The 12,041-nt window shown below is 41.6% G+C and overlaps 1 protein-coding gene across 3 annotated transcripts in view; it reads left to right on the forward strand.

Moving 5' to 3' along the window:
* Positions 1 to 12,041, forward strand: part of SULF1 (sulfatase 1) — a 185,334-nt gene that overhangs the window by 80,520 nt on the left and 92,773 nt on the right. For 2 of the 3 annotated variants that reach the window (XM_068237475.1, XM_068237477.1), the window contains exons 3-5: positions 1,970 to 2,217; positions 3,029 to 3,268; positions 9,003 to 9,154. In XM_068237475.1, coding sequence (XP_068093576.1) covers positions 2,046 to 2,217; positions 3,029 to 3,268; positions 9,003 to 9,154 — 564 coding nt within the window. In that variant the 5' untranslated portion in view covers positions 1,970 to 2,045. Of the gene's footprint in view, positions 1 to 1,969; positions 2,218 to 3,028; positions 3,269 to 9,002; positions 9,155 to 12,041 lie in introns of those variants that run through there. The other variant, XM_068237476.1, reaches the window with a different exon arrangement.

Genomic DNA, 12,041 nt, shown 5'->3' on the forward strand with positions numbered 1-12,041 from the left:
ATAGAGAGCAGAGAGCATTATGGGATAATCTGGGGCTCAGTGGATTATGGATAGGCTGGACTTTCTGCCACTGATGATTGACGAGTAGGAGCTCTTAAACTTTGGGGCTTTGTACAGTGCTGAGACTGCTGGCCAGTTCTGTCACTCACTGTCAGGTCGTCAGCATTTCATCTTGGTCAGACAATTGGAGCACAGAGGGGCATCTTGTCTCAGACAGTGTAATGAAACTAGTGCTTTAACATTACAATGGCTGGATATGTTGCTTTGTGTGTATCCTCCTCACGCTTTTTTGACAAGATACTACAGACTGCAGTCTAGTTGCACCTGGCAAAGCGATGTGTCATAAATTTAGCATAAACCCATCAGTGCATTCACATTGGCTGCTATATGTACATATTTTTTAAATTTTCTGTCAGATGAATGGTGACCAAAACGATGTACACAAATAAGTTGACTGAAATGATTGTTCTTGATCTAATGGGTGATCGTTTAGGAATGATTGTTGTACAGACTCACTTCTCAGTTTGTCTGTTCTGGTCTGTAAAAACTCCACTTTTGCAGACTAAACGCAATCCCCTTAAAGCTATGTACCCATGTCTCAATTTTCCCGGCAAATTTTTTGAGCGCTGAGCGGTTGTTACCACAACCATGCGAACATTGCCTAGCATCCCGCGGCGATAATGACCGCCACGGTGGATTGGATTTTTAAGATCCCCAATGCCTCCCGTGCAAAGTACCCCGATTGCTTCAATGCTCGCCCGCGTCTGACGTGTAACATCGCGTGACATCGTGCATACCCGACGGCAGGAAGAGGTGTCGCTTGCAGACTGCCATCAAGGGGACGTAACTGGACCCGTCGGGTGGGGAGTTCGGAGTTTTAGACTGGTACACACCTTTAATTATAATTTGCCAATCACTGAGCAATTTTACCACCTCTATGTAATATGAGTCTTTTATTTCACAATTTGCTCATAGTATTCAATATCTGTTGACCCTCATATTACATGAAGGGGGTAAATTGTTCTGTGATTGGCCAATATTAATTGAAAGTATGTACCAGGCTTTAGTTCCACTTTGGGCTGGTGCACTTCAAGAGCGGTTCTGAGTTTTTTTTTAAAACGCTTTCGGGGGGTAAACCGCTTGGCTAATGTGGTGCACACCAAAGCGGATTGCAAACTCGGGTCCTGCAGCATTTCTGAGGTTTCTTAGGCGTTTCTGCCTCAATGTAAAGTATAGGAAAGTGAAAAACTGCTCTGAAAAACGCTAGATCAGAGCGGTTTTTCAAGCTTTGTTACAGAAGCTGTTGAGTTACAGCTTTACTGTAACAAAATATACAATTTTCTACTCAAAAAACGCTAGGCATGTTTAGAAAATCTCTCAAAACATGCCTAAAATCGCTCTGAAAATCAGCTTCAAAAAACACTGGCGTTTGCGGATCCACTAGCGGTTTTTGGTGTGCACTGGCCCTTTGAGAGGCTTATTGATGATTGTGGCGATCAGCTGGTCACCCGATAAATAATAACACTGTTCTGGCACAACTCAAGTACCACTAGGTGCATGACAGGCACAGACAACACGTGTAAATTTTACCAGGCATTACGTAACCTACCCTAAAGTGGTTCACTTTAAGGAAATAAAACATTGAACAGTTAGTTTATGTAAAAAAAATTTTTTTTTTTACAAAACTGGTATTCCTTGCTATGTATGATACATTTACAATGATAAGCATGTAATATGTAAAGGGCAATACTTTCTGCCCGATATAGCGTGTAATATATACTGTTTACGTTCTCTGCTGGCTTCACCTCTCTCCCGGCTTCATGTTATTCCCTTAGCTAATCACTGCAGATAATTATTTTACTGGTCCGGCCAGAAGATCATTTATGTTGCATCTTAATGCATGTAAATTTATGCTGATATAAATGGGCATATTCAGGCATAAAATGACTTGTTATTAATTGCTTTGCAGCCGCAGCTTTGCCTACTATTAGCAGAAGGGACACTTGGCACCATCCGGTCAGAGCGGAGCTATCGTCGCCTCTACCATGAAGTATTACTGCTTTGCACTTGTTTTCATGCTACTGGATATGGATCTGCCAGCAAGTCATGCTTCTGCTCTGAAAGCGGTGAAATTCAGAGGACGTCTGCCAGCAGATAGGAAGAATATTAGGCCGAATATTATTCTAGTGCTCACTGATGACCAAGATGTGGAGCTAGGTGAGGACTTGTTATGTCTGTCCTTTTCAGCACCTGCATGCAATGCTGTGTCTTCTCTTTTGGAAGAACTATGGGGCAGATGTATTAAAGGAATACTGTAGGGGGGTAGGGGTAAAATGAGTTGAACTTACCCGGGGCTTCTAATGGTCCCCCGCAGACATCCTGTGCCCACGCAGCCACTCACCGATGCTCCGGCCCCGCCCCTGGGTCACTTCTGTAATTTCAGACTTGGAAAACCACTGCGCCTGCGTTGCCGTGTCCTCGGGCCTGGTGACGTCAGTGGGAGGGAGGGCTGGAGGGACATGGAGGAATGGCTGTCTCCAGGCATGGCTCTGCTGATATTAGTAACTGAAAAGCGAAATTGACAATTTCTGGTATCAGCAGGGACTGTTCACACAGGAAAACTCTCTTCATACCTGCAAGCTAGCTCGCACTTGCACTGCCACAACCCAGATGTGTGCCCGCCTACATCTGCTGCTCGATGTTCACCCACGTGCTGCACATGCGCGCCAGGCACATCAGACGTATGGACACGGGAGCAGAGGAGGATGCAGGGACAGGAAAATGATTATATAGTATATTGCTGTATATTGGCATGTAACCCTATCTTCCTAATTATATTTAGCCCAGGCTGTGATGTAACATAGCCTTCTGCCCCGGAGCGCACTGTCTGGGAGATCAACTGACATTACTGCTCATTACACAAAGGGGGAAAAAAAATCCCACAGAGATTTGTATCCAATATGATTGTCATGAAGCTGGTTGGCAACTAAGCATGTTATACATTAGCAAAGAGTATTATTTATTTCAGGTTCGTTGCAGGTGATGAACAAGACCAGGAAAATCATGGAAGAAGGAGGCGCAACATTTACCAATGCCTTTGTGACCACTCCCATGTGCTGTCCCTCCCGCTCCTCTATTCTGACTGGGAAATATGTCCACAACCACAATATTTACACCAACAACGAGAACTGCTCCTCCCCATCCTGGCAAGCCATACATGAACCGCGGACCTTTGCAGTGTACCTCAATAACACCGGCTATAGGACAGGTAAAAACAGGACTTACCACATGTTATTTATATCACCTGTGGAATGAGGACTGGATAGTTTTGTGTTAAAATTTAAATGATTGAGGTCGCATTCACATTGGCACAGAGCTGCGTTATAAAGACTTATGACGCAGCTTACCGCACAGCAATGATAATTCTATGGGACCTTCACAGTGCGACGTTAAAGGAATACTGTAGGGGGTCGGGGGAAAATGAGTTGAAGTTACCCGGGGCTTCTAATGGTCCCCCGCAGGCATCCTGTGCAGCCACTCAAAGATGCTCTGGCCCCGCCTCTAGGTCACTTCTGGAATTTCAGACTTTAAAGTCTGAAAACCACTGCGCCTGCTTTGCCGTGTCCTCGCTTACCCTGATGTCGCCAGGAGCGCACGGCGCAGGCACAGACCATACTGGGCCTGCGCAGTACGCTCCTGGTGCCATCAGCGGGAGTGAGGACACGACAACATAGGCGCAGTGGTTCTCAGACTTTAAAGTCTGAAATTCCAGAAGTGACCCAGAGGCGGGACCGGAGCATCGGTGAGTGGCTGCACAGGATGCCTGCGGGGGACCATTAGAAGCCACGGGTAAGTTCAACTTATTTTCCCCCGACCCCCCTACAGTATCCCTTTAACGTCGCATTGAAAAATGTTGCGTCATAGTAACTTACTGCTTGCAGTGTGTTACCTCTAAATGCAGACACGTTACGACTTTAATGTCGCATTAAAATGCAACATCCCACTATGAATGCGACTTAAATCATTTTATTATTTATTTTATGTTTTATAGTCAAATCGGAGGGGATGGTGTTATTTCTGTGTGTTTTTCCTTCACCTAATCTTACCTGCCGCAATTGCTGTTTATATTTTTTTTGTAAGGGATTATGTGTGGCTGCGAGTATCACTTATGTAAGCCTTAAGGTAATTATAATCGAATCCGATGAAAATTGGTGCCGCCAAAAGCATGCCAGATCGGCGATGCGACTAATATCGGGCCGAAGTCGGGTGTCTGTATGCATCGAACATGCTGGAAAACCTGGGGCCAATATGCTTGATCGGGTGCGCTGCCGTAGCGGAGTGTGATAATTGTGAACAATGAACATGATGGAAACCCGTGGCCGCTGACCCCCCCCCCCCCCCCCCCTCCCCCTCCGGATGTTTTATTTCCCCCTCCCCTTCCCCCGGTGCCCATGCATTTATACTTCACCTGTCACGCCATCAGCACTGCCACCGTTCTCGTACTTCCGCATTTCACTACCGGCATATAGCACGTCGGCCAGGTGTGTGCAGTCAATGTGATTCCCAGTAAGAGATTCCCTCTGTATAATCCTACTAATATAATAAATGGGAAAGTTCGGATGTTTGGATGTTTGGATGTTTGTTACTCGATCACGCAAAAACGGCTGAACGGATTTGAATGAAATTTGGCACACACATAGTACATTACCTGGAATAAAGTATAGGATACTTTTTATTCCCATAACCAAAAAGAGACAAATACAAATTTCACTGGAAAATGTAAACTGCAGCCATTCTTACACTGTTAAATGGAGGTGTGTTTAGATTCTAAGGGTAGAATGGTTATTATTATTATTATTATTATTATTTATTGTATTTATAAAGCGCCAACATATTACGCAGCACTGGACAATAAATATATACAATGATACAAGGATGACATACATAGGGTTATACACATAGAACAAAATTATACATACAAATTGTACAAAATACATGATCATGCAATATGGACTGGTTAGGTAGGCCCAGTAATACAAGTACAGGCTGTCATAGGACAGGAGCACATGATCCTGTAGATTACACTAGGGAATGGAGGACCCTGCCAGAGGCTTACAATCTAAAGGGAGGGGTTAAATGGTTAATTTGCATATGTTCAGCAGTGATGCACTGGGAGACGCGTACGTTAAAAAGGGGCGCTGGGAAAAAAGGGCGCCGGGTTTTTAACGATAAGCATGGATAACGTTTAAAAATGTATTGTACTGTATTTCGTTTAAAATTAATGTTTTTTAAAGTTATAAATCATTAAATAATGTGCATTAAATCGGCAATTGTAAAAACGTTAATCTTTTGTTTAAATACTGAAACGTATAATAACGTTAAAAAAAAAAATTACTAAGTAACCCTCCCTGTACCTACCCCTAACCCTAGACCCCCCTGTTAGTGCCTAAACCTAAGACCCCCCTGTTGGTGCCTAAACCTAAGACCCCCCTGTTGGTGCCTAAACCTAAGACCCCCCTGTTGGTGCCTAAACCTAAGACCCCCCTGTTGGTGCCTAAACCTAAGACCCCCCTGTTGGTGCCTAAACCTAAGACCCCCCTTTTGGTGCCTAAACCTAAGACCCCCTGTTGGTGCCTAAACCTAAGACCCCCCCTGTTGGTGCCTAAACCTAAGACCCCCCTGTTGGTGCCTAAACCTAAGACCCCCCTGTTGGTTTTTTCGTTTAAAAATAATGTAAAAAAAAAAATGTACTGTTTTTCGTTTAAAAATAATGTTTGAAAAAAAATATTGTACTGTTTTTCGTTTAAAAATAATATTTAAAAATGTATAAATCATTAAATAATGTGTAATCATGAGAAGCAGTAATAAAACATTAAGTCTCCGGGCGCCGCTTTTAAAACGTTATTTTTCACCGGCGCCCTTTTTTCCTATCGGGCGCCCATTAAACGATATTTATTATAGGAGTGAATGGTGGCGCCCGATTTGTCCACTAGCCTCAGGCGCCCGAATTTACTGTTTCCCTGGGAGACATCTCAAGCTCACTCCAACCTGAATTATCGCAAATTCTTTCTGTTTTAAGAAAGCAAACTTTTGTTTTTCTTAACATCTTAGTAAGGGGGCTTTTAGGACCATTGTAGTCCCTTACACACTCTAATGAGTTCTGGGTCACCATGAGCAGGCTGGTTAGTCTGTATCTCTCGGTGTTAGAAGCCCTACTGCATAGAGCCAAATTAATCCATGGCATGCACTGATGAGGATCAAACAATCCAAAACAGTCTGTATGCATGTTGGATTATTATGGCTCTGTACAATTTAATAAGCTGACACATCAGTGCTTTCCAGCGGTTCTGGAAGTGTGTTTAGCTTCTAAGGGTAACAATGGTTAATTTGCATATATTCAGCAGTGATGCATTGGGAGACATCTCAAGCTCACTCCAACCTGAATTATCGCAAATTCTTTTTGTGTTAAGAAAGCAAACCTTTGTTTTTCTTACACTGTTAATGGTAGGATTCTCAAACTTTGCACAGTTGGTCAATTTTCAAGGGGAATATATCTGCCATTCTTGCACTGTTAATGGCACAAGCCTCAAACCTGCCATTCTTGCACTGTTAATGGCACAAGCCTCAAACCTGGTATAGTTGATCATTGGGTGACTGGGGTTCAATTTCAGAAAGGGGGTGGAGCCACAAATAGACAATCAGATTTATTTCATTCCAATGCAAATTATTGTTGCCAAACACCGCAAAGCTCACAAACTTGGTAATTGAGTAATTGATTAATTGTGTGTTAGGGTTAGGAAAGTGGGCACAGCCAACACCAGCCAAATACATAAGGGGGCAACGCAGGGTCATAAGTGGGTGGAGACAAATACAAATTTTACTGGGAAAATGTAAACAGCAGCCATTCTTACACTGTTAATGGTAGGGTTCTCAAACTTTGCACAGTTGGTTACTGGGTGACTGGGATTAATATTCATAAAAGTGGGTGGAGCCTACAAAAACCAATCAAAAATTACCTATTGATTTTTCAGGGGAATATTTCATTGCTGCCATTCTTGCACTGTTAATGGCACAAGACTCAAACCTGGTACAGTTGATCATTGCGTGACTGGGCTTTAAATTTATATACGGGGGTGGAGCCCCAAATAGCTAATCTGATTTGTTTCATTTTAATGCAGGTTATTGATGCCAAAGACCGCAAAGCTCACAAACTTAGTCATTGAGTAATTGTGTGTTAGAGTTAGGGTTAGGAAAAGTGGGCGCAGCCAACACCAGCCAAATACATAATCGGGCAATGCCAAGTCATCAGTGGGCGGAGACAAACACAAATTTCACTGACAAAATGTAAACTGCAGCCATTATTACACTATTAATTGTAGGGTTCTAAAACTTTGCACAGTTGGTCACTGGGTGACTGGGATTAATATTCAGAAAAGTGGGTGGAGCCTACAAAAAACAATCACAATTCACCTATTGATTTTCAAGGCAAATATTTAATTGCTGCCATTTTTGCACTGTTAATGGCACAAGCCTCAAACCTGGTACAGTTGATCATTGGGTGACTGGGGTTAAATATTTAGAAAAGGGGTGGGGCCACAAACAGCGAATCAGATGTGTTTCATTTCAATGAAAATTATTCATGCCAAAGACCACAAATCTCACAAACTTGGTAATCGACTATTGACAATTGTGTGTTAGGGTTAGAAAAAGTGGCCACAGCCAACAGCAGCCAAATACATACCCGGGAAACATTAGGACATCAGTGGGTGGAGAAAAATACAAATTTCACTGCTAGAATGTAAACTTAAATTTGGCACACACATAGTACATTACCTGGAATAAAGTATAGGATACTTTTTATTCCTATAACCAAAAAGGGGGTGGAGACAAATACAAATTTCACTGGAAAATGTAAACTGCAGCCATTCTTACATTGTTACACTGGAGGTGTGTTTAGCTTCTAAGGGCACAATGGTTAATTTGCATATATTCTGCAGTGATGCCCTGGGAGACATCTCAAGCTCACTCCAACCTGAATTATCGCAAATTCTTTCTGTTTTAAGAAAGCAAACTTTTGTTTTTCTTAACATCTTAGTAAGGGGGCTTTTAGGACCATTGTAGTCCCTTACACACTCCAATGAGTTCTGGGTCACCATGAGCAGGCTGGTTAGTCTGTACCTCTCGGTGTTACAAGCCCTACTGCATAGAGCCAAATTAATCCATGACATGCACTGATGAGGATCAACCAATCCAAAACAGTCTGTATGCATGTTGGATTATTATGGCTCTGTACAAATTAACAAACTGACACATCATTGCATTCTAGCAGTTCTGGAGGTGTGTTTAGCTTTTAAGGGTAACATTGGTTAATTTGCATATATTCAACAGAGATGCACTGGGTGACATTAAGCTCACTCCAACCTGAATTATCGCAAATTCTTTCTGTTTTAAGAAAGCACACTTTTGTATTGCTTACACTGTCAATAGCAGGGTTCTTAAACTTTGCACAGTTGGTCACTGGGTGACTGGGATTAATATTCAGAAAAGTGGGTGGAGCCTACAAAAGCTAATCAAAATTCACCTATTGATTTTCAAAGGAGTGGAGCCACAGCCAATTAGATTTATTTCATTTCAATGCCAATTATTGATGTCAAAGACCGCAAAGCTCACAAACTAGGTCATCCTTGAGTAATTGTGTGTTAGGATTAGAAAAAGTGGGCAGAGCTAACACTAGCCATTTACATACCCGGGCAACGCCGGGCGACCAGCTAGTGGGACATAAATGAGTATGGTTTGCTATGATGCTCCTATGTCATCATGCAAGTCAGATAAGCCCAGGAAAACATTCTCCTCCTTATCTGCCATATCTCAATTATGGAATTTAAATATATCTAAATAAAGTCTTAGTTTCCTTTTTCTTTTCTTCGTTTCTTTTTCCTATTTTCATTTAAATGACTATCTGTTGACTTTCTGCTGATGGTGTCTTCTGTTCTTCTGCACAGCATTTTTTGGAAAGTACCTCAATGAATACAATGGTAGTTATATCCCCCCGGGATGGAGAGAATGGCTTGGACTGATCAAGAACTCGAGATTCTATAATTATACAATGTGCAGAAATGGATACAAGGAAAAACATGGATTTGAGTATGAAAAGGTATGTTTCTGGTTTTATTTAATGGATGTTTTTTTTTTTATTATGAATTGAGTTCTTCTGTTGGAGTTCTTTTCATGAATTTGTTCCAGTGGAGCAAGTGTCACCATGGTCTGGTGTTGGTCATGGAGAGATTCCAAAGACATAACAACAAAAGTTGTTTAGGTAATACCTTTAATGGCTAACTGTACAATATTTCTTTGCAAGCTTTCAAAACTTTAAGTTACCTCCTGGGTCAAGGCTTTAGATTCGACACCATCAGCAGCGATAGTTTACCAGGGTTTCAGATCCTGTTCGTTTAATATTACACGAGGTACTCGTCAGGGCTGCCCACTGTCCCCACTACTCTTCGCCCTTAGCCATTCTGATCTGTAACACATCAGAAATACAAGGCATTCAGTTAGGTAACAGAATGCACAAAATCGCATTATTTGCAGATGACCTGATAATGTGTATCACTCACCCTACTAGATCCCTTCTTTCACTAACCAATATTTTAAAACAATTTGGAAAGGTTTCAGGACTCCATATTAATCCCACGAAATCAAAGGCACTGAACATATCTTTACCTCCTTTGTTAATGCAGGCCCTCCAAGATGCTTTTGAATTTCAAGTAGAGGATTGTAAACTCTCATACCTGGGTATATACCTTACCAACTCCTATGACACGCTATTTCGGTTAATTATCCTCCTTTAGCCCAGGGTCTCTGTAAAATGCTGGAGTGCTGGAAGGGGTATTCAATCTCATGGATGGGTAGAATCGCGGCCAAATGACCTTCCTCCCAAAACTTATTTATTCCTTACTCCCTGTCTCTGTTCCTTCAGCATTTCTTGAAACCCTTCAAAACAAGGTTAACAATTTTATATGGGGCACAAAAAAAACCTCGCTTTAAGAAAAGATAGGAGTTTTGAATCAGGATGATACCATTTATTGGCTAACTTAGAGATGGATAAACAGTGAGCTTTCGGCTTATAAAAAGCCTTTGTCGGACTGGTATTTGCTTCTATTATGGTCTAAGGGGGGCATAGGTGTCCCTGATCTGAAACTATACTATAAAGCTGCTCAACTGGCTTCATTGACCAGTTGGCATGCAAGTGAAGAGAGGCCTTCCTGGGTCAATATAGAGGAACACAGTGTTCTTCCTATTAAATTACAAAATATTCTCTGGATTCCCCCTTCTACTCGAAATAAACTTTCTCACCCTATAATTAGAAATTCTCTTGCAATATGGGATAGTTGTAAGTATTCGGGGAAACTTATGTCACCACACCGCTCCTTGGCATCCTTCCTGGGCAGCCCCTCTTTCCCAGCTGGCTTGGCATCACCTACTAGCTACCACTGGTGGTCCCAAGCTAAATTAACAAGAATTTGCGATCTCACAAATGACCAGGGGGTTAAATCTTTAACCTATCTGAAGGAGAAACACAACTTACCCCCCAATGAATACTTCAGATATATGCAAATAGCTCACTTTTTAAAAACTAATTTACCCGACACCTCCTCTCTCTCAGAACATCATATGAGGCTATCTGTGCTACAGACCCATTCTCCCCAGGTACAATCTCCATGATATACAAGGACCTGTCAAGAATGTTCTCTGAGCGTAAACCTGAATATATAAAAAAATGGGAAAAAGAACTGGGCATCACAATTGAAATTGATGATCTGCAAGATATCTGGAATAATATTCCCCATGTCTCAATAAATGTTGATCTGATTGAAGTCAACTACAAACTACTATTTCAGTGGTATCTAGTCCCCCAAAGGCTGTCAAAGATTAAAACAAACTCTTCTCGCAACTGCTTTAGGGGCTGCACGGAGGTTGGTACCAACACTCACATTTGGTGGCAATGCAAAAAAGCACATAGGTTATGGATAAGAGTTTGTGCCTGGGCTTCGTCATTACTCAATGCCCCAATCCCCAAAAATCCTGTCCACACACTCTTAGGCCTTCCATACCCGAATCTGACCCCCACTCAAAACGCTCTGATTAATTTTATCTTTACAGCAACGAAATTAACAATAGCCGCTTCCTGGAACTCCACAACCCTGTCTTTCGACCGGGTTAAACAACGACTCTGCCACATTTTATTTTTTGAAAAACTTAACGCTAGACTAATGGACAACATGAAAAAATTTGATAAAATATGGACTCCACTCACAAATATATACTAGGGTCCGAGATGAATTTCCGACTCAGACACTATTAACCTGGGCTAATTATTATTATCATTATCTGTTTAGTGCGAAACTTTCTCTCTCAGTGTTGTATAATATGACACAGTAATTTAGCTATTGATTTTGTTCTTGTTTATGTTAAAACCAATAAAAACTATTGAAATATAAAAAACTTTAAGTTACTTCTTCAGGCATGATACAGAACTGGATCAGATTCATGTTAGGGAAAGTGGACTATTATAGGGACATTGGACAATGATTGGGAAAGTAAACCGTGATTCAAGATTGTGAGTTCCTGCTGTGAGGAACACTTAGTGACACGACCATGTAAAAAACATGTACACATGCATATCTCATCGTGGTACGTGTCTCTCCAGATACCCTTTAATCTAATGCCTGCTATTTACAATGACATTTCCCCTCAGATAGACAGGTCAAATCGATTATTTCCGACAGGTCTGATCTGATTTCTGATCGTTTTTCCAATCACTTCTATATTTCTATATCTATTGATTCAACCCCATCTATCTGATGGGAAGTTGCATGTTGTGTACCAGGCATAATATAGGTACAGCATACTTTGAAGACCATCCATAGCAATAAGCAGTATACTTGTAGCTGAAGAAATGTTGTACATCGTGCTACATATAGCACTGCTTCAGTTCAGTGTACCTATTATTTTTACAAGCATGTTCTGTAGAGTTCCTTGTG

This window comes from Hyperolius riggenbachi, chromosome 5 (genome assembly GCF_040937935.1).
Source record: "Hyperolius riggenbachi isolate aHypRig1 chromosome 5, aHypRig1.pri, whole genome shotgun sequence".
Lineage (NCBI taxonomy): Eukaryota > Metazoa > Chordata > Amphibia > Anura > Hyperoliidae > Hyperolius > Hyperolius riggenbachi.